The sequence below is a fragment of the Macadamia integrifolia genome, chromosome 2 (assembly GCF_013358625.1).
Source record: "Macadamia integrifolia cultivar HAES 741 chromosome 2, SCU_Mint_v3, whole genome shotgun sequence".
Lineage (NCBI taxonomy): Eukaryota > Viridiplantae > Streptophyta > Magnoliopsida > Proteales > Proteaceae > Macadamia > Macadamia integrifolia.
Window position 1 is genome coordinate 1,920,570 of NC_056558.1, and position 27,412 is coordinate 1,947,981.

The 27,412-nt window shown below is 36.7% G+C and overlaps 3 protein-coding genes across 4 annotated transcripts; all 3 read right to left on the reverse strand.

The window, feature by feature from the left end:
- Positions 1-1,918: 1,918 nt before the first annotated feature.
- On the reverse strand, positions 1,919-6,837 carry LOC122087834 (serine carboxypeptidase-like 42). 2 transcript variants are annotated; one of them, XM_042656994.1, is made up of 10 exons: positions 6,165-6,837; positions 5,248-5,355; positions 5,044-5,136; positions 4,817-4,909; positions 4,508-4,593; positions 4,190-4,378; positions 3,879-4,012; positions 2,697-2,789; positions 2,476-2,593; positions 1,919-2,303 (listed from the first exon to the last, which is right to left on the reverse strand). In XM_042656994.1, the coding sequence occupies exons 1-10, from the start codon at positions 6,403-6,405 to the stop codon at positions 2,136-2,138; spliced, it is 1,323 nt and encodes a 440-aa protein (XP_042512928.1). In that variant the 5' UTR covers positions 6,406-6,837; the 3' UTR covers positions 1,919-2,135. The 2 variants fall into 2 exon arrangements, with proteins under 2 accessions (XP_042512928.1, XP_042512927.1); XM_042656993.1 differs by having other exon boundaries at positions 4,100-4,378; positions 6,165-6,829.
- Positions 6,838-12,342: 5,505 nt separating this feature from the next.
- LOC122057385 lies at positions 12,343-17,349 on the reverse strand. Its single transcript, XM_042619465.1, has 5 exons — positions 16,964-17,349; positions 15,294-15,358; positions 15,014-15,189; positions 13,397-13,505; positions 12,343-12,879 (listed from the first exon to the last, which is right to left on the reverse strand). Exons 1-5 carry the CDS (start codon positions 17,244-17,246, stop codon positions 12,571-12,573), a joined length of 942 nt encoding a protein of 313 aa, XP_042475399.1. The 5' UTR covers positions 17,247-17,349; the 3' UTR covers positions 12,343-12,570.
- A 4,203-nt stretch (positions 17,350-21,552) lies between these two features.
- Positions 21,553-22,548, reverse strand: LOC122090652 (transcription factor HEC3-like). Its single transcript, XM_042660296.1, has one exon. It carries the CDS (start codon positions 22,517-22,519, stop codon positions 21,776-21,778), a length of 744 nt encoding a protein of 247 aa, XP_042516230.1. The 5' UTR covers positions 22,520-22,548; the 3' UTR covers positions 21,553-21,775.
- Positions 22,549-27,412: the final 4,864 nt, after the last annotated feature.

Sequence of the window (27,412 nt, forward strand, 5' to 3'; positions counted from 1 at the left end):
GGGGGGAAGGGGGGTGTTGGCGGATTGGCGGATTTAAGTGATCTCTAAGATTAGATCCATAGCTTTCTTTCCAGGCTTTTTCCATTTGAAAACCAATGTATTCTTATCTGGCAGTTTCCATATGTGATCGACTTGCCAACTTTGAGTAGCACACATACTGCCATTTTGTGTCTTGGCCCTCTTGGCCCTTTGGGTTCATTAATGTAAATATGTATTAAATGAAAGGGTAAAAGATTAGCACATCGTCAGTTGAAATTTTTAACTCACGACATCGCTTTTAAGACTCAGATTATTGTAGAAACCCTTTGTAAAACTCCTGCGATCGAGGCCCGAAATTGTACACAGACGGCTAATGGAACTCTCCCCCCAAACTCTGTACTATTTAGTTGAAATTTTTAACTCACGACATCGCTCTTAAGACTCAGATTATTGTAGAAACCCTTTGTAAAACTCCTGCGATCAAGGCCCGAAATTGTACACAGACGGCTAATGGAACTCTCCCCCCAAACTCTGCACTATTTATATTCTTGCACATACAGACTCCATCACTTAGTGTACTCCATGTGAGACATGAAAGAAGTGGTCCATACGTATTCAGGAGAAGAGATCCTTAAACCATTTTCCTTGTATCCCTCATTCAAACCAAACACAAGGCAAAACAATTTCTGTTTATCTGAGCTTCAGTCTGTTAATTTATGCAAACCCAGTTGGCATTGGGCCTTAAATTCAAGTTGTGGCCATTTCCCATCTTCTTAATACTCCCAAGTCCCAACAGACATTGAACCAGGCTGACCAGAACAAGCTATAGCTAAAAAAGGATCAGATCTTAATATCTTGTCCTGAACATGACAAGGAAGTAAGTAATACAAGTACATTTGCTTGCATGACTAGGAGTTGTGGGCTCTGAGGCTGCAACTCCATTGCTTGGTTTTCAACATCAATAGATTAAATGATTAATACACAACACAATAATAGATGTTTGAGACACCTGACTATAAGAATCAATGACCTAGATTTCATTATTCTGAACAAACGAATAGGATGATAGCCCTAATTGATATTATATAAATCAGGGTTAAGATTAGGGCCGAGTTGGGCCTAGGCTTCAACCCAAGTCCAGCCCAACCCTGACCCGTGTCAGTATTTTTCGACCCTCATATGCCCTCAGGGTAAATATCTTAGCTTTAGGCTTAGGGTGGGCTAACATGTTCGGGTCGTCAGGGCCAATTTTTCACTCCTACATGGAAACATACCCCACTTCCAAGTCTTGAAAGGCCAACAGAGGCTTCATCTGAAACACATTATAACTCTAGTTATGTGAATATGAAGCAATAAATTAACTATATTTCTAAAAATTCAAATTTCTGACACGAATGGCTTTTTTTGTGTTGGCATTCCAATTGGAAACTGTTTTTCACTGTCCCCTAAGAACTATTAGTAAATTTGGAGAAAACTCTCATGGATTTCTTTTTGGAAGGTTATTGCTTTTTGATTGCAAAACATATTCTTCACTGTAGTATAAATGTAATAAAGCCAACCACTTGAGAAATGTGAAGGCTGTACTTTCTTTATTAACTTGTTATAGATAGTAATAAAATCTTGGAAGAAAGAATCTTGCCCGCTTGTGTGGCTCTACCCACAGTGTAGAGTTCACCCACAAATCTAAGGTCACCATTACAAGAAGACCCAGAATCTATATTGAGAATGCATACCAAACACAGCCTATGTTATCAATTCGGGTCGGGTCTTTGGGTCCATTATTGAAAATTATGTTTTAGCTTTTCAAGGGCTGCAGTGTTTTGAGTACTTAATATTCTGCAGGATTATCATCAGATGATTTGGTTGTTCTGTTATTGTCTAAGGATTCAACATAGAAAGTTGACAGAAGAAGAAAATATGTAGTGCCATATGCAATTGGTGACATAAACTCCCCAACCTCATCCTTAAATCATTTTATTGGATCTTCCCCATTTCAAACATAAAACCATCATGAATTTATCAATGACAACTTTAGAACATTTAAGATCCTGCCCTGATTCCATCCTAAGGTTCCATCTGAACTACTCAACTATATTTCATCCCTTCCCTCACCTTTCCATTCTCCAAAAGAGAAAGAACTGACAAACAATTTGACATTATTCGTTAATGGGAAGTTTAGTTGTATTTGGTAATCTCCTTCCATGCACAAATGAATCAAACAAATGCAAAGCTCTTCCAGGTTGTGCATAGGGGACCATATGAGCAGCTCCTCTAACTGTGGCAAAAGTCAATAACTTTCCATACTCAGTAGCCCAGCCTCCAACCTATCCAGGAAAAAGAAAAAAATAAGTATATATATATATATGAAAAAAATGTACAAGTATCAAAGAGATGTTGTGAGGGTACAGAGACCTTTATTAAACTAAAGGCAAAACACTCATAGTGAATAAGCCCAAAAAGCAAGAATAGCTCATGAGCTACAAGCATGCTAAGTACCTGTCCTTTGTGAAACCAAGCTCCATATGGAACTGTGACCTTGAAATTCAGATCATGAGCGAGTTCTTTTACGAGTGTCCTTGATCCCAACAGTGGTACAACAGAATCCTGGTCCCCACTGAAATATATGAAACATATTAGTCTTAGTGCTAGACAATTAGTGTGAGATAATAACGTCTCCTCTTTCTGCTATTTCTTGCATGAGTTTCAGAATGACTCACCTGAAAATCCAGACGGGAATATGATTTTGGATAATTCTCTTCAGCAAAGGAAGCATGTTAATGTTGCCATCAGTTGTACTGTAATTCAGAACACTGTCCAAACAGAACAAAAACTAAAGTAAGTTAATTCAGTAAGAAAATTTTACTCCTGAAGGATCCTACCATTGCAGGATTTAAATCACATTTTTCATTAATTACCACTATCCATTTAACTATGAAAGCTTAAGACTTAAGTCCTCTGTCAAAGATGGCCGGACTTTGCTTTTCTGTCATGGTAGGATCAAATGGAACTCAACATAAACATGCTGTTTTTTGGTCAATGTGAGAAAGGTTTAATCCTGAAACACAAAAATTATGAAAAAGAAAACAATTCTCCTAGGTGGCAAGAAACAATTGGAGAAAGGATAAACAGGATGGACGTATAACCAACCAAAGCTCATTTGGTCAAATAAGCAAATAAGAGGAAGAAGTTGGAAGGGCTTTGTGAAGACGTCAGGATGCTAATGAACAGCAGCACATAACATGCCCACAAATGGCTTACCACCCAATGCTTTGCACATGGATTAGAGTGGTTAAAGTAAAAATCAACTTTACCGGATGATCAATTCCTCCAGAACTATGGAATGTTTCACTCCAGTTCTGTTCATCACATATTTTCCGACTACAGCAAAAGCTAGGGTGATTAGTGTCATCTAGTTTCCATTAGTTAAGTAGGTGTTTTAGCTGCGGGATCTCCGATGTGAAACCAGTAGGCTTCTTGGATTCCCAATTTTGCTTTAATGTGTGCATTGTCTAACACTAAACCTTTCAGTACTACCAGATAAAGTGCCTTCAATTTCCTATAGCTGAGCAATGACTGTTTCTTCTTCGTTGAAGAAAACTTTTGACCAGTGTAGAAAAGCTCAAGAAATTATTCCCCTGGTTTTGATATGCTTAGAGTTTAAATGTCCCTGGGTTATTGACAGAAAGGTAATTTACTTATACTTCACTTGGAGTAAACATGATAGGGGAGACAATAACAAATAGTAAGAAGCTACAGACACTTTAGAGACCTGGATCTTTTACTTGTTATTTCAATCTGGGATCTACTGATGATCTTAAGGTTGATCTATGTATTCAACCCCAGGATGAAGGCATCAGAAAACAATGAAAAGTTCTAGAGTAACTGGACAGAATACTCACTCACTGCACATTTTCCAATCGTATGGTAACTTGGTATGGTTTGCATGAAGAGCCTTCTGAACTGCTGGACTGTTAAAATAGAAACTTCTCTCGGAGCTTATGCAAACATCAACCCCCACACTCATCTTAGTAGCCTACAATGTAACAATTGCACAGTTGGTAAATGCACACACACACACACACACACACACACACACACACACACACAGAGAGAGAGAGACCAATTTTCGCAGTCGCAGCTCCTGCTTCACAATAGATGGATAACAGACATCAAGGATCACATCATAATTATTTACATAATCTCCGACCACCTTATTTGCTTGGCCAATAGCGTCATTGCATGAGGCTGTCACATTGTGGGGTTCACTGAAGGTATAGTCATTGAAATCACATTCATTCATGATGGTGAGGCCAATTTCATCTGAAATCATCCCGTGTGACCAAAAGAACTCGTATACTGATGGGGCATCCCTATCAAGTCTGAGAAGTGGATTCCCAATCTATTTCAGAAAACCAAAGATAATGTCAAATATAATTCAGAAATCCTATAGACACCATAAACAGACCAAGATTATTCAAACATAAAATACAGAAGAGGATATTTAAAGGTCCAAGAAAAGTTATCTTACAGCTACTCCCTTAATCTTGAACTTGAATTTTTTTGAGTGCATATTGTAGTCCACTAAAGCATTTGCCAATTGTGGTATATAATGCCCTATAAATAAATCAACACAGGTTAGAAAAAATACTACTAAGAGAGAAAGAAAAAATGGTGGAACTAGATGTAATGTACTAAAATATTATTGATCTCTTCATGAATATTGTTAATGTTTACAATCTAAAAAAATTCAAATATTTAAACTTTCTAGTTGTCAATTTCTTCGCATAAGACCCCACCCAGAAAGAAGTCAAAGAAGACTGGTTATGATTTTTCAGACCTGCATAGCTTTCTCCAGTCAGAAAAAAATCGCTTGACTTGTACTTCGGATATTTAGCAAACCATTTTATCAGGAACATGCGCATGTCCTTCGCTGCCAAAATGAAAATTTTGAAATTGTGTCAAACCTTGCATAGACCAGTTATAATTAAATTACTGATGTTCTTCAATCTCAAGATCTATCAACCAGAATATACCAAATTACAAGGTTTGACCTGCATTTCTTACCAGTATTTTCATCCCCAGTAATATAATCTGATGATGTGTTTGAGTAAGACCATCCCACCCCAGCAGGAGACTCAATAAAGAGGAGATTCGATACTACAAAGAGATAGAAAAGAAAGAATAAAGAAAATGGCTACCAAAAGCAGGAGATGAAATTGTGAGATCAGAAATATTTTAACTGAAATAAGATTGTCTATATAATGAAACCTTTGTTCCATGATTTTGGATTTATCACAAGGCCCCGACCATCTCCTCTAGGAAAGAATGGACCCAACTCGGTAAAGGCACCCCCACCCATTGAGGAACATCCAGGGCCTGAAAAGAAAGAAGCCACCATTAACAGTCAGGAAATAAAACTTTATAGACTAATCTATGGAGTTGATCTTCATATATATTCCATGTGAATTGTACAGATGCGATATTTAGCTTCATTTCGGTTGGGCTGGACATGTAATAAATTTTGGGTACAGAACAATCCAACTCTTTTTAAGAGATGGAACAAAAAAAATGAAGATATACTTTAAATTCATTTAGACTTCAATGTCCGAGCAGAATTATTGATTTTATGTTAAACATCACCATGGGATGGGATGAGCTGATAGAGACCAAAACAGAGTGGTTTCTGTAAAATAGCCGAATGCTAACCTCTAAAGTGTCAGTTTCTAGTCACATAATCATTCATCCTAACACTTTAGGATTATAGAATCAACCCAGTTCAAATCTGCAGTTTATAGATCACTTGGAAATAGGAAATGGGAGGTTTGTGATGATTAAATTGAGTTGGAAAAACAAAGAGATGAAGGGGAAGGAGTACAGAAAACAGCTTCTCGGCAAGAAATTTAGACAATCAAACAAGTGCTGATAAATTCAAACAATGATATATATCCTGCAAACTTAAGCTGGAACACAGTCTCCAAGATGGAATAAGAGAAGATCCATTATAGTAACCAATAAAAGAGAAAAGCACAGATGTAATGTAACAATTCAAAAGAAGAATGCCTACATTCAATTATAGAAAGAAGAATCGTTTAAGTACTACAGCAGAAAGGTAACAGGAGATGAAAATTTATCGCTAATAAGATGAAACAAAACAAAATCAAACTGAGAGAAGCAGAAAAACTAACCTCCATTTAACCAGAGCGTAAGGGGCTTATTCTCTGCATCCCCCTCTGCTTCAACAAAGTAGTAAAACAAACTCTTGCCAGTCTTCTCATTGACATCTATGTACCCTGCAAACTGCCTGAAACTAACCTTGGGCTGGCCAGGCAATCTCGATACCAAATGCTCAAGTGATTCCCCATGAACACTACCTAACAACGCCACCAAGCCCAGAAGAACCAATCCACAAAACCACTGCATACCCATCTCAAACAATTAAAAGAATTTGGAGGAAAAAAATAATTAAGAACAGAAACACAGAGATCCGTAGAGCCCTGTTTTCTGTTTCTGTTAAGGTCAAATGTAATTACAAGTCTGCATATATATACTAGGGAGGCGGCGAAGGAAAATGGAACAGAATTTTTTAAAATATCTGTCTTTTTTCTATCTTTGAATTCTGTTGAGAGAAGCACGTGAATCTCGGACGTCTTTACTAAAAGGGTTGTTCATCTTCTAACTAGACCGTTTTTAGCAAAAGACTCTCTCTTTCTACATGGGACGTTCATCTCTTAGTTCGCTAAGAACCAGTCTTCGGTTTCGTGAGATTGAAGAGAGAGATAAGAGTCAGAGAGAGAGAGAGTTTGGATATGGACGGAAAGAGGCAGAGATCCGTTAAGAAATGCAGGTAAGTAGTTGGATGCTGCTTGGCACCTCCCAAAGTTGGTGGGCGAGAACATTGCAGTTTTGCAGTAAGTACAGTTAAAATAATTATATTTCATTTATTACAGAATTATTATTGTAATAAGGGTTTATTATTTATGTATCACGTGAAGTATAGATTGATCATGTGTTGATTTCGACCATTGGATAGAACGAGTATGACCTAGATTAATCATGTGGTAAATTTAATAGTCTAATTCCAAACTTAAAAGAGAGAAAAAAATGTATGAAAATTGTCTAAAGTGAGATGAAGATGTGCAGTGAGCATCCAATGGTTGAGGTGCACGGTCGGATCCTCTCAACCGTTGGATGCTCACTGCACCTCACTACTCATTTAGATTGAAAAAAAGGATGATACCTACGCTATGGCCTTGGGTTAGCTATTGGCCATGGCCATTGATCACTATTCATATTTTGCTATGATATGATCAATGGATGTGATTTATCTATCAATAATTTTGCTACACAACTAATTCAATAAGGTAGTACTGCTCATTCTATGCATGTTCTGAAAAAAAAAAGCTAACTTTTCTCAAATAAATTTGGTCAACTCTGTACTTTGACTAATCATTCCCCAATCTTATCTTTAATATCGTTTTTAGTTATTAAATCAATCTCTCTCTCTCTACTATAGTAGCCTCAACTCTCAAGTGGTACTCATCAGTCTTGCATGTGGTAAGCGAAAGGTCCACATTAATGATTCCTGGCCCAAATTCATCTACCACTCCTTCAAATTGACCTGCTTTTCTGTGGGTTGGGTGATCTCTAAGATTAGAACCACAGCTTTCTTTTCTGGCGTTTTCCTTGAAAACCAATGTTTTACTTGTGTGGCAGTTTCCATATGTGATCGACTTGCCCACTTTGACTAGCACACGTACTGCCACTTTCTGTCTTGGCCCTCTTGGCCTCTTGGATTCATTAATGAAAATATGTATTAAATGAAAGGATAAAAGATTTGCACATTGCCAGTTGAAATTTCAAACTCGAGGCACTGTTCTCAAGACTAAGACTTAAGGGAACTCTCCCCCAAACTCTGCACTAAGGAATATTGCATGCATGTTCTCTCAAGATTTCTTTTAATTGCCTTCCTTGATGGGTTAAGGGGAATTCCGGTTTAAGGAGGCTAAAGAAACTAGAAGTTGGTCTCTGGCACGCTGCCCTTTTTATATGTGTTGCACATAGAGGCTCCATCACTTAGTGTACTCCAGGTGGGACAGGAAAGAAGTGGTCCATAAGGATTCAGGAGAAGAGAACCTTGAACCATTTTCCTTGTATCCCTCATTCAAACCAAACACAAGGCAAAACACTTCCTTCTCATCTGAGCTTCAAGTCTATAAATTCATCCAAACCCAGTTGGCATTGAGCCTTAAACTAAGGTTGTGGCCATTTCCCATCTTCTTAATACTCCAACAGACATTAAACCAGGCTGACCAGAACAAGCTAGTGCTCAAAAAGGATCAGATCTTAATATCTTATCCAGAATATGACAAGGAAGTAAGTAATACAAGTACATTTGCTTGCATGACTAGGAGTTGTGGGCTCGAGGCTGCAACTCCATTGCTTGGGTTTCAAGTACTGCATCCTTACAGTAATGGGTCCAAATTTAGTGAAGTCATCAGAGTATGGTGTTTGTTTTTTTTTTTTAAACCTCAAAAGTAATCCAAATTTAACTACTAATAAAACTAAACTACCATCTCATATGGAACCAATCAGAATTAGTTTAGCTAAAGAAATCTTTACTTTATTTTGAAAGCAAAGAAGATGTCTTGCATGTAACAGTGGCAGTAAAAAAGTCTTTGGAGATTGGTCCAAAAGACATCAACAGATTGAATCCTGTGTCTTTTTGCCCTCTTGCTGTTGCTGCTGGATGCTTAGGCCTGTAATGTAGTGTTGCCTTTCTTGCAAAAAGCTTCCATCTATAAAGGGTAATAACCCTAAAGAGAGGGCTGCAACATAAAAGCCTTCCCCAGGAAAAGAAAAATAAATAGATAAAATAAACCCAGACTATAAGGGCTAACTGAGCTTTCTTTGACCAGACTTTAGTGAAGCAAATGGTTGGCTTGATTTTATTTATTTATTTAAATTTTTAAGGGGAGGGACCTTCAAGACACCAGTGCGGGGAAGAATTTGCACACCACACCAATGGCAATGTAAAGAATAATGTCATCCACGTAGGCCTCACATCTTATTATATGAGAGAGCACACAATGGAATCTGCACTCTGACATCTTACACTTTTTTTTTTTAAATATAAGTATGCCTTAGATTTACTTCTAAATAGAGGGATCAAGTTTCCCTTCACCGGCGGTGAAGACTGAAGAGAAAACCTCTTAAGCCACCACATATGACCCTTGGATTGGACTAGAGAAGGGTAGTTTTGACCATGTACAATAGGGGGTGGGGGATGAGTTTAATATGAAACTCATTATCCAAAAATCCAATCATGGGTCACATAATGGTGGGAGAATGGAAACTTTCTCCTAGTGCAAATGCTCCCATTGGGTGGAAATTTACACAAATATCGGGAGAATGGAAACTTTCTCCTAGTGCAAATGCTCCCATTGGGTGGAAATTTACATAAATATCTTGATTGGTTAAGAATTACAAGAAGATATGGGTAACTTGAGTCTTCAAAACCATGATCACAAAGTTTAGAGCACATTGTTCATAATCACCATGGTAGATTAGTGAATCTTCTTTTTTTCTTTTTCAACTTTTGTGACAGAAAGGTTCATCTTCCCATAAGATTAGACAGAACTTTAGATTCTTTCCTCATGGATGTGGATGTGAAGATTCCAAGATAAGAAAGAGTTGCAGGAAACCATAATCACAAAGTTTAGAGCACATTATTCATAATAACCATGGCAGATTAGTAAACTTCTTTTTTCTTTTTCTACTTTTGTGACAGGAAGGCTCATCTTCCCATTGGATTAGACATTACTTTGGATTCCTTCATGGATTTAGATGTGGAGATTCCAAGATAAGAAAGAGTTGCAGGGAAGTTAAAAAAACAGATATTTGTGGGGGCTTCTTAAACTCCAATCATGAATTTACAATAGGCTTATCCATTCCAAAACAAACAAAAGATAACCACCATCTTCCAGATGATCCCTCCACCATTTTCCCTTCAAATTCCCATGTTTCTATCATGCCATGACTGCAAGGAGTGAGAGGCAGCCTCCCTCAGTGATGATTGGTATCATCTTTTCCCATTTGCCTTGTCTTATTTTCAAAGCCTAACAGTTCTACTATTTTCTTTCCTTTTGTGTGGAGTGGGTAGCTAAAGCTCTATAATCAAAAGAGATAAGAAAACACAAGGGGAAAAAAGGGAATGGGTTGGGGAATAAGCAGGACAACCATCCAAAGATTGGGTTCACAGCTTGGCATTTCTTCAGCAGAAAGGAACAGAATGAGGTCCAGTTCCCCTATGGATTTATGGAATTTGACTATTCTCCTTCCAAAATTTCCCAATATAAAGCAAAAAAGGGCAAAAAAAAATCTCCAATAGTTCTCCTGTCTTCCCATGGCATCCAGCTTCTACTCTTTAATCCATTGCGTCAAATTAGTTAGAACAACCTAATGGTACTAAGGTCAGTTAAGGCCATAGTCAGCAACAGTAGCACCAAGAGGGGAGTCATACATATATGTGGACCCAGTTTCTCTTCACTCATGGTAAAGAAAGAATCTCCTCACCATGGAGATCTGAACCCTTTGATTACTAAGGAAAGGGTATTTTCAACTATGTACAGTATGGCATGAAAATTAATGACGACACACGGTCACATCACCAGTGGAGAAGATAAATTCTCTCTTCTCCATGGATGAAGGAAATTTAATTTTACATATTAGACCATTTTTTATGGTTATTCTATGAGGTGCAGGTTATATAGACAAGCACACCCACACGGAATTTGTAAATGGGCGTCTACTTCTGACACATGACAAGTTAGATGGGACTGGACTTTTATAGACAAGTAGACCTCAAGGTTCTTTGCCCACATGTTAAGTTTCAGCTCATATAGAGTTGACCACATTGCAAAATAAAGCATTCAAAAAAAAAAAAAAAAATGGTAACTTATTCAAAATTCTAACACCACAAAAAAGGGTTAATGGACTACCAAGATGGTGCATGGAGGATAATGCCAATACATGAAAACATTAATGATCAAATTTGAGTCTGAAATTTGACATTTAGCCAATCCAAAAGCATTTATTAGGTATCTAAGAGTCAAAATTGCCACCTCAGCCTCCCACATGGAAAAATTAGGTGTGCCCATCCAGCCTAAGTCAAACCACCAGACCCTTCAATACTTCTCCAAATAGTTCTGAAGTTTCATAGCTTTAACATCAAACTCTCCTAAGTCCACAAACAATATACAAGTGCCTTTTTTTTTCTTTTTCTTTCTTTTTTTTTGAGGTAATCTATACCCTGGCTTCTCAGAAACTTAATCAACTGACCAATTTGTCCATGAAAAGTCTTGTCTAAAGCTAATATGAAATTTAATCGTAATATCATGTCCATTGATCATGATGGAAGTGCCATAATTTAGTGTTGGAAGTTGGAACATATCCAATAACCTAAGAGATTTCTCTACCTCAAAAAACAAACACCTATTTCAGTTATAAGAGACGTCCAGTGACGAATCAGGAAAAAATAATTTGAGTCCAAAATCCAAAAATAAAGTCCTAATTTTAATCAAATGGTGAGTGATAGTATTTACACAGCACTTGCACATAGAATTATCAGCCACGGGGAAAATATACTTTAGGGGTCCAAAGGATGATATGCATAGAAGAGAACTCACTATAGAAGCTTCAATGAAAACAGACCATTAATTGCTGTAGAATTAAAATATTTCATGAGTTAGATCATTTTATCTGGACTAGGTTTGGAGAGACTTGCATTTATCAACTTTTGCAAGAATATGTATGGGAATAGAAGTTGCATCTTGAACTTTTGAATGGATTTGACTGTTGAAGAAGAAGATGACAATCTACAATATTTATCATGTTTTATTACATTTTTTATGGCCAAGGAAAAATTTAGAGCCCAACAGCATTTATTCTGTAAGACTATGAATTTGTCAATATTTGTATTAAACTGCAATTCCAAGCATTGTTGAAAATGAACATTCTGTGTGTTTGTATTTGTTTTTGCTTGTGTCAAGTCTTTGTTTCTTATGTTGCGTTGGAAAAGGAAGGGTGGTTTTGAATATCTCACCACTCATCCCTTCTCTCAGAAGTAACTCTGGAAATGGCCTATTTTCACATTCTTTGACAATCCTAAATTCGAATGATACAAAGGTTTATTGGCATCAAAACTGTGTTTTTTTTCTCTCGCTTTTTCTTTATCTGCAAGTAGAACTATAAGTCTATATTTTGTTTTCTACAGCAAGTAAGTTCTTGTCCTTTTAAAAACAGGAAGCATTTCTTTTCTTCTAAAAATGAAAATATAAGGCTAATTATAAATTACAGAATTTAAAATTGAAGGTAATATAACTTTTTTCATTTGGGAACAGAAAATCTTGTTTTACATCTTCATGATCCTCAAACACGTGACTACAAAACACCAGGGAGGGGGGAAGAAGCAGCAATGACCAACAGGGAATAAAGTGCAAGAATACAGACCAAATTGTGTCAAAATATTGTTAATTCTATATGTGTTTGATTGCAACTGCAAAATACTTAAACACCCCTTAAGTGAGCCTAGATTCAAATCTCAGAATACAACCGAACTAGACGCAATGAATCAAAGGGTGTGCTCAACCGCCACTCTCGTTGCTTTTTGCTCAGCTGTCTTCCTTTCCCTGCTTTATCTCTATTTATCCTCACATCTGCCAAACCCCATGTGCAACAAGAAGTCTCCAAATCAAAAGAAACAAGCCTGAAAACACCATCACTTTCTGTCAATGAGCCTGCAGCTCCGACCTCAGTGGCGTACATTACATACATTGGCCGATCCTTGAACCGGTCGAGATCTTGTGGAATGCGAAGTATCCTTTCAACACCAGGAGAAGACACCTAAAAACATACTCAACTTTGTGTCATAAATTAATATAAAGGATACAATGATAAAAACTGATATGAAAAGAATAAACCAGCCATCTTAACAAGATGTAGCTGCAGTGACAGGTGGAACAAAACATAGCTTTAAACCTGGACTAGACATTCCTAGATCGATCAGTAAGATCATGGGTTGAGCAAGGATAACTAATTCCGGCAAGGAACAAAGTTCTCACTCCCTCTACATAACCTACCCAAGGAGCTGCTCCCCAGTTTTACAACTTTGATCTACAGATCGAGCAGGGTTGAAATTTTTGGTGACATCTAAATATCTTATAATCAAACACAACACACATTAGCTGAATACCTATTGTTTCCAGAAATCATACCCAGGCACGACCCTAACCAAAGGTGATCCCTATTGCAGCCTAAAGTAGCCTTAATTGATCATGAAAACCCAGCAGCTAGCAAGGGCTGCCAATGGAAAGACACGAATAACAGCAATGAATAAAAATAAAGACAAATATAAAAGTACCTCCAGATATATATCCTGAGGTATGGATCCAGCATCCTCAGCTTCATCCAACTGTGCTCTATATGCTGTGGAGAAAGCTTCAATGTCATCCATACTGGGAGAACCATACCTATGGAATTTGTTGCTAGTTAGAATTAATCCAGAGGCAAATTTGTACCATGGAGAGCGTGGAAAAGTTGACAATTTGATTTTGAGCAAATAAAAGCATGGAATTTAAAACATGAAATCAACTTGGTTCAGCTGTCAGCACCTTCTAGAAGATTTAAACTTCTCTTATCTTTACATCTTGGTTTCTATTTTTTGCTGAGTTTCTATTTTCCATTTTCTTTGTCCTATGGTAACTAGGAGTTTCCAGTTTCTACTTTTTTTGTTAGAGAAGAGTTCCTAATTTTGAGTAGTAGTTGAAATTGGAAACCTGGACTGTACTGTTAAGTCCATAAATAGGTGTACTAGGGTGGATTCACAGTATCTCTCAAGATGTTAATTTCTCTTAGCCTAGAGTGGATTCCCTAGAAATATTTCCCTTCTTTTCTAACGCAAGTTCAAGTGCAGAAAATAATAACAACCAGTAAGAACTTTGGTGCTCTATTACTCATCATACCTTATTTTCTATGTTCAATCTGCTAATCTGTCAGTGTCTGAAAATTAGGTATTCTGCTTCTGTTTTATAATGTTTTCCTGAATCTCTAGTGACCTCCTCAATGAATTCCGGTTGTTAATTCTTACTTCAGACCTTTACTAACATTGCTCTCACCCTTACTGTGTTTTCTATGAAAATTTGATCAAACAGAATCACACCATTATTTATGTTACAGTAATCTGCAAGTTTGGGTTTTTTTGATAGGCCTACAAATCTAGGGAGCTCAATCCAAGTTTGAGAAGCTATGAATCCAGGGTATAGAAGCTATATATTTTTCTCCTTGAACTCCTAAATTGTAGATATCTGGTTTTTTTAATTACTGTTCATATCGGCATCCCGGTTTTCTGTTTCTGCTGCTAGAAGCCCAAATCTCTGTAGCTCCTGTCCTATCTTTTTTCCCCTAAAATTGAATTCCAATTTATTATCCTTATCAGGAACTATAGCTTCTGTTTTTTAAACATATCAAGCCCTTTGAAGTTGTAACTATTTGTCACAAATCCCCAGCAGATTTTGTTCCTATTTCTTAATTTAGGGTTCGGGTTTAGTGATCTGCGTAACGATGTCCCCACAAGCACAGAATTGGAGGGTCCCCAAGATTACATCATACAAATTCCAAAAACATAGATGAATATAGACAATGGATACATATGACATCCTGCATCAGGATGGGAGAAATATAGCCCATTTCAGATCTTCTACAGACTTGGTTGGCACAAATTGTGACTCCAATCAATCACCTAGAAACTTAAAGGTCAAGCTAACAGTATAAGAAATCAAGCACTAGAGGTGGTAGATTAAAAGTTTCTTTTCACAATGTCAAATAAGAAGTTGGCTTTGGCACAGAACCTACCACTTCTCATTGACCATTCTACAAGAATTTCAGAAAAGGCATTCACATTTACAATATCATTTAGTTAAAAGTCAGTTCACTAGGATCACTAGACAAGGACAGATAAATAGATGTCAAGGATACTTACTTATTGGAAAGCTTTTCAATGCGCACTTTAACAGTAGAATTAACAAATGTCTTGAATGCATATATTCTCAAGTCGCCGTCAAACGACGAAGAAACTTCTTCAGCTATGGCTAATGCTTGTTTGTCCCACCATGTACCAGCAAGAGAAATTCCTCCTCCATCACCTCCACCACCAATCTAGAGAAAAAAAATAAATAAATAAGAGAAGACGATGTTCTGGGATATGTATAGTCAACTATCACTATAAATGACAAGAATTGTGCATACATCAGATAACTTACACAGAGTTCAGAATTCTCCACGGCATATTCATCCTCAAAAGAATCATCATCGTTCATGAAATCCTCTATACAATTCAAGAAATTCACTTAGACATAATATCACTATGGTGATGGATGAGGATTCTGATTCTTTTTCTTTTTCAGAGAACAGAAATGATAACACTTTCGAACTTGAATTATTTAGTCATGAACAAATTAAAGCACAACACTCAGTAATTTGTCCAGGAACTCAATGGAGAATTGTGAGGATGGACCATTACATACAAAAAATTGCCAAAACAATATTACTTTCCCAAGGAGGCATTACCTCCATCATAGAATCTCATAATAAGAACTCAAGGCTTTTTTTTTTTTTTTGCAAGTTCTTGGTTTATATTTTTACTCTTTATGAAGTAGATCCAATAATACGTTGTACATTCATATTTTAGTTTGGAATTTGAGACTACAAGCAGAAATTTTTTATTTACAGTAGGCACTCAGGTGTGGGTGTTATAAGCAGGATACATCTGTCTAGGAAATGCCCAATGTATAAATTCAGGTTTCAGCTACAAACTGCTGTATTTTCTACGCGATCTCTAATAAGTTCTGTTAGGTGTATGTGAAAGAAAATGGATATGCATTCTACCATAATTTAAAAAAAAAAAACATAATAATAATAATAATATATATATATATATATATAAGAATGATATAAAAAGCTGTGACAAAATGCATAAGCACAGTCATGTTTGTACTGTGCCAACATGAATACATTGGGGTACGATGAATAGGTCTGGGATACAGAACTGAACTTACTTTTAAAGTTCTGATAACACTAAGAAATATGTGTTGCCGTGATTTCAGATGATTGAAATGATGAAAAATCAAAAGAATGCTGTATACAAAACAATGTTGTGGATCATCACCTCCAACGTATATAGATGATCATTTTTTTCAATGTGGGTTCATATCTAAATATGAATACATGTGACTATCTTCTCCTAACTAAGAAACCTATGCCACCGAGATTGACTTGAGAAATTATGAAAATAAAAGCCTAATTAGGTTAGATTGAACAAACTCAAATAATTTGGAGTATTAGAAAACCTTGGAATCAAACTTCTACAAGTAGGTATCACCACACAAAACTAAACAAAACCCACTCCTTAGAATATCACTGACCACATGATTATAGGTTTCCAATTCTTAATTTGCATGCTTGGGCAGAGGAAAAAGGAGAAATGAGAACATTAATGAATCAAAACACAACCAGGAGCCAAAATATCCCCCAAAAGGAGATTAAGTTCATATAAAGATAACAGAGGGAACCCCATATTTTCTCACACAGTGCAGATTTAAGGCCGACTACCTGAGTAATCAAATCTACTGAAAAGATACCAACCCCCATCCCCCCAAAAATAAATAAATAAATAAATAAAAAAAAAAAAAAAAACTTTTACAGTAATTAGAGAACAAAACAAGAAACTAAAACAAACCCACATCCGAAAGTATCCTAAGGAGCACGACCATAAGTTCATTACAGGAAATATGAAAAGTTTCATCAATCAGAACAGAAAATACCCAGCTAACCCGAGTTCAGTAATCCACAAGGGCATAAATGAGAAAGCCAGGAAGTCAGTGGAAGAAAAATAGAAAAGCAAACAAAAGAATGAAGATAAGTGGGCATTTACCATCTTCTAACTCATCAAAAATATCTTCTTCGTCTTCATCATCCAGAGTCACTTCTTCAACAATTGTCGGTTTGAGAAGAGGTGGCTCGGATTGTAGATTTTTCTTCTTGGCATGAATAGTATAGAATCTTCTTCGTAATTGAAGAAGTGGGTAGTGGTCAAAGAAAAAGGAGACGTTAAGTGAAGGGTAGGGAGACCTGTTGAAACACGAATGATTGAGTACAAATAGCGAACATCTTGATGAACCCAGACTCCCAACCGCAGCAACTGCCATTGTTGACATCCTATATCCACATTGAGCAACCTTGCAACTCTTTGTCGGGATGGAATCCTTAGGAATAGCGCCTGTGTGCAATAAAGAAGTGCGTGCTCTGTAGTTCCGACTTCCGCAATACATAGAGTAAGGACAAAGGACGGGGAAACGGTGGAGATGCTACCGGACAATCAAATCCGGTTTAGGGGTGTCAAACGCTCGGTTCGGTCTGATTTCGGTTGGTCTAAATCAGTTTTTTTACACGTATTGCTCAAATCAAAACCAAATCATTAAAATATTGGTGGTGTTCGAGTCTCTTTTTTTTTTTTTTCCTGGATCCATTTGACCAACCCTATTTAATTGAGAAAAAAACTCAGTTGTTGATGATGGAAAATTCCTTTGACTTCGGAATATTTCCATGCACTCCCTGCAATTCCAGAGCTTAGGATCCATTTGAAAAAATTACTAATGAACAACCAACCATATAAGTGGTTGTCTCAAAGCTACCATCGCAAACAATGATGCATGATGTGCTTGGAACGAGACCTTGATATCCAGTCCAATGTATCACTAGGTTTGAAAGAGGTGGTGTTTCAATAGAATATAAGGGGTGAGAAAATTTAAGTCATGAACCCAATTATTTATATTTTCCAAAATACTTCGGGGATTAGAAGGTTTGCCCAGTATTATGTTGTTTCCGGCAATCCATACCAAAGACTATATTAGAAATCCCTTTGCTGAGTCAAATTGGGCCTTCGACTTCCTTGTTTTGACGTGGGTTGTGGCCCACAACTTGTGGGTTTTATATAGGTCTGGATTTGTCTAGTCTACCCAAAGGAGTGGACCAGGTACCTCTTCTACCAGCAAAAGGAAAAAAATTCATTTTTCCTTTTTTTTGGGGGTAAATAATCATTTTCATATTTCATAAATAAAATAAAATAATCATCTTCATTGACAACCCTTGGATCTGTCCTTTTCTTGATATTCAAGGTAGGTAGAGCACCTTACACTTACAGTACTCAGTCAACCTTTGATATGATTAATTTTATATGACTCACAAAAAAAATAAATAAATAAGTTACAACTCCTTAATCAGATTGGTCTTGGATGCTTGGATCACTTTGATATGGAGATTATGTAGAATTAACAAATTTAGTATTAAGCCCACATTTTTTTTTTTATCTTCCATGGCTTGTTTTTTGGGAGTGGATTGACCCTGGGCTTTGATGTTGAAGCCCATTAGTTCATCTTCAAATAGTTTTTCTTCCCAACAACCCCCACCTCCTTCTTTAGATTTGGATTCTCGTATACTGAGATTGCTGCAAAATGTTTTATTATACTTCCAGCAGTTGAGGAATGAATAATATAATTTTGTTTGTACAAAAAGATTAATATGTTGCTTCTAGGTTGGCTGTGTTCAAGTTTTGTGGCCTAAATCAACTATATGATCTACTATGTATGTATACCACATTACTTATAAGTAAATGGCCTTCTAGAGAGGGCATCTCCATGGTCATGAAGAGAACCTCTTTACATTAATAACTGGTATGGTGAATTCCTTAACTAGACGATTAGATCAACGACAACATTTAGTACCAAACAACAAAAGATAATCTTTTTTTTTTTTTGGGTACTTCAACATTGTGGCTTGTGGTTGTTGGAAGCATGGTCATATTAAATAACTTCATGGACCACACAACATTATAGCATTCAACCTCTCCAACTCGAAGGTCATGAGTCTACCCATGAGAGATCTCATGATTGTTTTTCCTATGTCAGCTTTAAACCTTAAACGAAGCACCATTTTTGCTGGAGGTATTTTAATAGGTCTCTGACATCTTCGTCTCTTTTTCTCCTCCTTCCACCCCCATCCCCCCCCCCCCGCCCCTCACCTTCTCTTTCTCTCTCTTGCCCTGTAATGGAATCCTTCTTTCAAAACCAATTGAAGTTGGAACCAAGAACAATTCTTTCTCATACACAAAGGAAGACAACCCAAAATGTGGGGAACCCATCTGCCTAATTGTTTGCAAATCACAAACTAGTGCTTATAGTATCCTTTACAACACAAGTAAACAGTCCAAATAGATGGTTAGTTCATTAAACCAAAGGGTTGGGGATAGGCATGGAAACAAGTCCAATTCATTACTCCATAAACGTGAACTGAAAAAAAGGGGGCAGGGGGTTGAATAACTACTAGCTACTTCTTAAATAATGACAAATAGAATTTGTATAAAGAAAATTTGAAAGTTTGTTCAAATGATAAGAATAAGAAAGGTATCAGTATATATTGGAAATGATTAAAAAAAAAAAAAATACAAAGTTAAGAAGAAATTTTGTTTCACAAACTAGGTCAATTTGATATTTCATAAATAAAAATGAAAATTGAATCAGAACAATATAGAATTCAACGCTGATTACCTAGACCATATTGCTTACATGGATATCATGTGTACTGATGTATTTTCATTTCCACTCTTCCAAACATTAATAGGAATGACATTTAGTCTGAGAATAGGAAATTTGGTGACAGAGAAGAGATTTGGGGAAAAACAGTAATGCCAGAATTCACTTTTGGTAAAGAATGGAAATGTCAATTTTTTTTTCTCTTGTTTCGGCCACGGAATAAGTCACTCAGAATTTGCAAATAAGAAAGCCTTTTTTGCAAGAGGGCTAAGTACAGTGGCTTCAAACCAATATCCTGTCAAAGTATATAAATGTGAAATTGTTATTATTATTATTTTTCTTTTATAAGGCCATTAACTAGATCAGAAAGGTTCTCAAAAAAAATTTTAATCCAAAAAATTTTCATCAGGTCCAAGTTAAAGACAAAGATCTTGAGTATCTTAAGCATGCCTCAATCAGCATTAGACATCATTTGTAATTAGGATATGCAGCTCACAAAACTACCCATATTCTCAAATGCTTAGTACATGGGAAAGTACCACAAATCTCAACATTTTCCATGACATTAATGATAAGAGTAAAAAAATTCAAAGCTATAAGCCCATGCTTTAGTACTTGATCACCTTAAGAAGTAGACCTCAATTATGAGATATAAATTTCCTTACATGCCAATGTCTCAGCCCTATTCAATTGCACAATGAAGCCTAGCCTGAGTTGCACCCTTAATCCCAAACAGCCTGTGTGAGGACTGAGGCACTAGGGCTGCTGCTATTAGTTTCTATAGGCCCCAAAACTCACCCAAACATGCACACACAACCTTGAAAGTCTAAACATCTATAACAGTATAAGACCATCAAGTAGAGTTTATTTAAGAAGCTGTAAATGCATATATATATATATATATATATACACAGACAAGTACCCAATCCATTTACAACCAGCTTTATTTAAAACTACAGGTGTTGAAGTCTTCAGAAAATATAAGAATGGTTGAGTAATTGACCCATCTAAAGTATCTTCATCTTATGATCTCACCCTTCTAATTGATATGGATATCCAATTGTTTAAGTAGGATACTCTTTAACTGGTACTTGGAAATGTCTCTGTAATCTGTAAGTTTGTATAGTGTCTGTATTTGATGGAGATGTGGGGGTTGGTCTTAGGGGCTTGTGCCCTTCCTTTGTGCTTCCACAAGGCCAAGGAGTAGGTCAAACAAGCCATAAATGTTAAGATTCCAAAGACCAAATGATTCATGATGGACTGAGTTTGGGTAATTTGTTTCTACTTGGACCAGGGTCTTGACTGCATTGCTATCTGTCAGGCCTAATTTTGAATTTTCATGTCATGTGGGTGTAATGGGTTTAGGGTTTGTTCTCTCTCTCTTTTTTTCCCCCTTACTATTTCATATAATTAATAGATCAGCTTAAGTGGTTGGGAAGTTGGTTATTGGTTTTGGAAGAATGCAACTAAGTTTCTCTTGTGAGAGCCGAAACCGATTAGAGTTTCATGGCCAATGAGTTTGCATGTGTGGATGAAATTAGAGAGAGAGAGAGTACAATGATTGATGCACACGCACAAAGATGAGCGATCATTAAGCGTGCAAATCTTTTAATTGCAGAGGAATTGATAGCAACAGCTCTCTTGCATTAAAGGCATGGATGAATGCTCCTATTTCCAAGGTTAAGGTCGCTCTCAACCTCTAATGGCAGATCCTACATCACCAAACATCTCTGAGCCTAGAGACCAGCTTCAACCCCTCCAAAAGCTCAGCTCAGCTCAGTCCATAATGACCCAATGGCGTCACAGTACCATATGTGAAGCTCAGAGATGTCACAGTATACTACCCCGCCGGGAAGAAAAGAGGATTTGCCCAACCAAACTTTCCGGCCAAGTTGCAGAAAACCCCTTATATATAAGATGAGGTATAGATGGATTTACGTAACCCAAGGTGACACTTCTCATTATTCAATTGCACTTTGGCAAATAGATCCTAACAAGATTTCTTCACGTACCCAATTAAACAAAACTTAATTAAAACACAAACATGAGAGGGGAAGGGAAGTAATAGTCTCCTACAGTACTGTTACTCACTCACTTATAGGGTCACTACCATACTAAAATTACAATCTACACACACTTATAAACTTGCATGGTTATTAATCACTCGAGTCATTGATCCTAATTACCTCATCTTGATGGTTAAAGCATAAGGTCTCACATGGGATGTCTCCGGTGGCTCCAATGGTGAATCCGGCAGACCCAATAGCCTGTTGCACCGAAGAAGAAGAGGGGGAGATGATGCCGAGAGCTTCACATTCGATAGCTGATAAGTGTCCCATGACTCCTCCGAAATTATGCGGTGACGGCATAGATGACTGATCATTGGACTGCAGCTCATGAATCTGTCTCTTTAAGAACTTGACATAGCGAATGGCTTCATCTAACATGGTAGCAGTGTCCATCTTTGTTCCTCCTGGAACTAGTCTCTGAAGAATTCTTATCTTCTCACTTATCCTTTCTCTTCTGTGGCGTGCAGCTACACTCTGGGGATCGTTGCTAATGCGGACATTACGCCTTTTCGGCTTTTGAATTGTTGCTGGGTCGATGTCCACAGGTTGCATTGCTGCTATCTTGTATATCATCTCTTTCATGGCTCCTAGTTCTTCTTCTGGCTCTTCTTGCTGTTCCTCTCTCTGGCTTATTCCCTGTTGATTTTCACTAGGGAAATTACCTGGACTGAGTACATGGCTAGGGGATGGTATTATTTGATGTGTCTGCAGAGGATAATTAGGGTAAACCAAGTCATAAGGAAGTTGATCATGGAGGATTAGACCTTCCATGGTCATGTCAAGACCACTACAAGTGTGGTTGCTTGTGCTGCTGTTGTGGTTGATATCCATAATGATAAAAACAAGAAGGCTTGTGGGTTTGTATAAAATTGATAAGTTCTTCAAGTGTTCTTCTCATATATATATCATATCTCCCTATATAGGGAGATGATATGAGGTGAAAGGTTTGGTGAGTAATGAGAGGAAGCCTAGCCTCCTTTGCTTTTTGTGCCTTAAAGAGCGTCCATGACACATAACAAGTGTTATTAATTTACTGAATTGGGTATGATGGAGTGAAGAAATTAAATGAACAAAGATCAATAGGTTAAGGTCTTAAGGATTTCTTTTTTTTAGTTCAAATTTTATGATAGGGGGGGAATCAATGTTAGAAGAATCAAGGGTCAAAAACTGCACCTCGTGAAGGATGGAACCTTTTCCATATCCCAAGAATTCTTTCATATTCTCCTTTGTCTTGGATGACGATTGCAGGATTGAATTCATATACTGCTTCTTCCACATTAAGGCATTAATCTCTCTTTAAGTGGAAGAGATATGTTGGAGTCGAAAGACTTCCATTAGTGTTATTTCTTAGCACGTTCCTTCATGTGTGGGGGACGGGGTGGTGATAGATTAATTGGTTTTGGAAAAGCATCTCATAATAATCTTATCATCACCTAGTATGATCACTTTACTCATTTGTGAGGAGGAGATTAATTGGTTTTGGAAAAAGCATCTCATCATAATCTCATCACCAACTATAATCATTTTACTTGTTTGTGATCTCTCTCTCTCTCTCTCTCTCTCTTCACTTATTTGTATGAGTGTGTGTGTGAGGGGATGAAAATACAAGAGAATGTTTAGGGAAAATAAAAGGGATGAAATACAATAATATTGTTTCATGAAATTTAATTGCATTAAGGGATGAAAAAAAAAAAAAAAAAATTGGGTGGGGATAAAATAAAATATAATGTTATAGAGAAAGGATGAAATAATGGGTTATAAAATTTATTGCAATAGCTTGCTCATGCTTTCACAATAGAAAAAAAAAAAATTAAAAAAAATTGAAGGGTGGAGGGGGAAGAGGAGGAGGGTAAGTTTTGACAACATATGCAACTCAAATTGAAAGTATCATTGGTATACTGATGCTTCTTTACTAACAAAGTAGTTTATTATCACATTAGTTTTGTAAATTACTCAAATAGTTGAATGTCACAAAGGGATTTAAGAATAACTACTAAGAACAAATAAAAGGGATAGACACATTCAACAACTGATGGGGCTTATGCTATTAACAATATTAAAACTACATTATATTTCAGTAATATGAATGTCATTTACTTGCCATGTTCAGAGAACTTTCTCCAAGTATATATGTTTATTAAGAAAAAGGAAGAAAGAAACAACAACAACAAGAAGGTTATTTTAAGAAACATTTGTATAAATGATGCTTGATACATCACCATCACTTCCAATCAACATTCCATATCAAGAAATTAATTTACTTTCATATGATCAAGTCAGTACCGTGTAACTGGCACTAAAGAATCTTTGAAAAAGAAGAAGATGATCTAAGATTGCTGCAAAATTCTAGATTCGCGATAAATTGCATTAAACGGAAAAAAGAAGTTGAAAAAACTTTGTGGAATAGATGATATGTTTGCTCGGAAAAACTAAAAAAAAGTTAATTGAACCTATTTTAAATTCAGTTGTGGTTTTCTTTAGGAAATCCCATATAATCACAAGAACTGTGATTATTGAGCATAAGATACCATCATTATTCATAAAACTTTGATGTCCCATTTTTACAATAAATGAGAGACATACTTAGCTAAAGCCATTGCATACCTAGTTTAGGAGAGAATACTTGGCTTGTATGACCCATGGATCGATCGATGAAGAACAAATTAATGTACTATAAGTCTCTAAATGATCTTGTGAATGAAATTTAACATAAAGGAACCTACAAAAGTGATTTATCTTCTCCAATAACTTTACATTCACAATACCATATTTGTTTTTGTTATTGTGATTATTATTAGGTGAACTATTAATCAAACACAACACCATATTAAACTGGGTAAAGAAAGTAAATTTCTTTAAGCCCTTGGGTTTTCTAGAGATGTTCATGGTCTAGAGAGAGAGAGAGAGAGAGCATGCATCATATCGTACAGTATAAAATAAGGAAGAATCCCTCATGACTGTCAGCTCTGATCCACACTCCACACTAGTATAAGTTCAGACTTATAGCAAGTGGACTCATTATGGGACAGCTTGGGCCAAAAATTAGCTCACTTTTCTCTGAACAAAAGAGATGTAGCTGTTTTGGGCTGTACAAGGAAGAGAATTGATGGTTGGTCTTGTAAAATCATCAAATGGGGTCTGAGATTTTCTCTCTCAGCCTTATCCATTGGTCCCACTGACTGAGGATCCGAATTGATTAAGAAGAACGAGTACACTATAGTTGCATAAGAAAAGAAAATGGACCCATTTGGTTTTCAAATCAAGAATTTCCTTCTATGGTCCAGGAATCATGTCTCTCTTCTTCCAAAGAAAACGAACTGGTTTGGTTTTCTGATAAAAAATTTCCTTCAGTGGTCCAAGAATCATGTATGTCTCTTCTTCCATGCACTAATATGTCCCATGCATTAAAATGTATGAGAAACTCTCCACTGCCTCATTGAGAGCTCATAAATGGAAGAAGAAGCCATTAACATCTCTACTATAGTTCCTTTTGATTCACGCATCATCTACTACTACTAAATAAGGAAAAAAACCGTCTGCAATTCGGATTTGGTACAATTCCGTGAAATACCACCTTCAGGGGGTGACACGTGGCTAATGCCAATGCAACGGTCCAGATCTGATTTAAATGACTCTTCACTGATTTAAGGTTTTATTAGTTGTACCAGATCTGGACCGTTGCATTGGTATCAGCCACGTGTCACCCCCTGAAGATGGTATTTCACGGAATTGTACCAGATCCGAATTGCAGACGATTTTAACCCACTAAATAAGTTTAATGCACTTCTGGAAAGCTTAATTTCTTTTTCTTTTTCTTTTTCTTTTTCCCGCAATTGTTTTTCTATATGTCAAGAATCAATTACTATAATATCCCTACAAAAACTGGAACCTATTCACAATCCAGAAAACACAATAAAAAAAAAAGAAAGAAATAATCACACACAACCATAATACAAGGATTTATGTGGTTCAACAAAGTACCTATGTCTATGGAGAGATGAGAGCAGTTTCACTAGCAACGGAGAAAGAGTTACACACACTCTTCTCGCACCTCTTTGTGTTTACAAAGATTTCCCAATAACACTAATACCACCCCCCCATCGCATTACAATTTTATAGGGAAACAAAGATATACACTCAAATTACGCCATGTAAACCCTAACTACCGCATGGACCCCTTGCTCATTGTGGCCCAAGAAACAAGACAAACACCAAAGGTGTACCGACTCATGTAGGCCTCAATCTCTACATGCTTTTAATGGCCATACAGAGGCAACCCACAACCCAATTTACAGGATACAAGATATCAACCCTCAACAATATCCATCTTCGCTTGAATTCTACAAAGCTCCCATGAAAATAGCATGTTGATATGTTCATCTTCATACTCCATAAAGGTACACAACCGTAACCCCACTATAAAAGGGAAACAACCCTCACCCTCAGTAGTGAGTAACACTAATCAAAGTCCAAGTAAATCTTGAACTTCTCTGTAGTGGTTGGTCTGATGAAGATATCTGCAAGATTGTCATTTGTATGGATTTTCTTCAAGTGAATGCTTCCTTCTGATACAAGCTCCCTACTTTTATGAAACATCACATCAATATGCTTTGTCCTTGCACTTGATTCTTTGTGAGAGGAATTGCAATTTGGCATAGTAATCATCATACCTTCTTGCTCATCCATACCCAACTCACAAACCATACCAGTCAACCAAATCCCTTGGCAACCTCAACTGTTGCTATGTACTCTACTTCTATCATGTAAAAGTCAACTATAAAATGAACCATTGCTTTCCACGAAATAGGTACAATTGTTGATGTGAATACATAGCCCGTAGTAGACTTCCATTTGTCTAAATCACAAGCATAGTAAGCATCAACATATCCAACCAGTTCTATAGAACTTCTCTTCCTGTTGGACATGATTATGAGATTTGTTGTCTAGCTCAAATATTTGAATATCCATTTGATTGCATCCCGATGCTATTTTCCTAGATTACTCAGGTATCAACTAAAAACGCTGATAAGATAAGATAAATCTAACATGTTACAAACCGCAGCATATATAAAGCTTCTAACTACGCTAGCATAGGGTACCAAAGACATCTTCTCTACCTCCTCATCTGTGGTAGGATATTGCATTTCACATTATGTTTTAGCACTTTTCAATATACAAATTTTGAGTTATTCACAGTTTACCTAATCTCTATGGATCTCCATACCTAGGATTATTTTAGCAGCACCTTGGTCCTTTATATCAAATTATGCACTCAACATAGACTTGTATTACCAAGAATATGCGCACATGCTATGTTGGTAACCAAGAATATGCGCACTCAACAGCCATACTCATACCTTGTATTACCAATAACCCTAATAACCCCTCAGTGCAACATTTGTAGGGAAGCAAAGAGATACAAAATTTTCGATATACTCCATGTAAACCCTAAAACTTTTTCTCAAAGGCTACTGGCCCCAATCCCTTGCATGAAACAACCCCCCATGGTCGTGGCCCAAGAAACAAAGACAAAAACCAACGTGGGCCAACTCCGCTGGGCCTCCATATTCCAATGTCATTGTTGTAATTTTAATCACTTTGAACTTACTACTGAACACCTCCTCAACTTGTTTGAAATTGAAATTTGACTAGTTAGATGGGTGTAGATCCTTTTCACATAAGAATTGATATTTAATCTCGTAATAGATTAAACGGCACCAGCTC

What these genes read in the sequence shown, in the direction of transcription:
- LOC122087834 (XM_042656993.1), bottom strand. Translation starts at nt 6,405, where the DNA reads ATGGGTATGCAGTGGTTTTGTGGATTGGTTCTTCTGGGCTTGGTGGCG. An exon ending in TACGCTCTGGTTAAATGGAG is followed by an intron (nt 5,356 to 6,164) that starts GTTAGTTTTTCT and finishes CTTTCTTTTCAG; the next exon opens with GCCCTGGATGTTCCTCAATG. An exon ending in CTTGGTTTCACAAAGGACAG is followed by an intron (nt 2,304 to 2,475) that starts GTACTTAGCATG and finishes TTTCCTGGATAG; the next exon opens with GTTGGAGGCTGGGCTACTGA.
- LOC122090652 (XM_042660296.1), bottom strand. Translation starts at nt 22,519, where the DNA reads ATGGATATCAACCACAACAGCAGCACAAGCAACCACACTTGTAGTGGT.
- LOC122057385 (XM_042619465.1), bottom strand. Translation starts at nt 17,246, where the DNA reads ATGTCAACAATGGCAGTTGCTGCGGTTGGGAGTCTGGGTTCATCAAGA. An exon ending in TTTTGATGAGTTAGAAGATG is followed by an intron (nt 15,359 to 16,963) that starts GTAAATGCCCAC and finishes TGAATTGTATAG; the next exon opens with AGGATTTCATGAACGATGAT. An exon ending in CTCAGGATATATATCTGGAG is followed by an intron (nt 12,880 to 13,396) that starts GTACTTTTATAT and finishes GTATGTTTTTAG; the next exon opens with GTGTCTTCTCCTGGTGTTGA.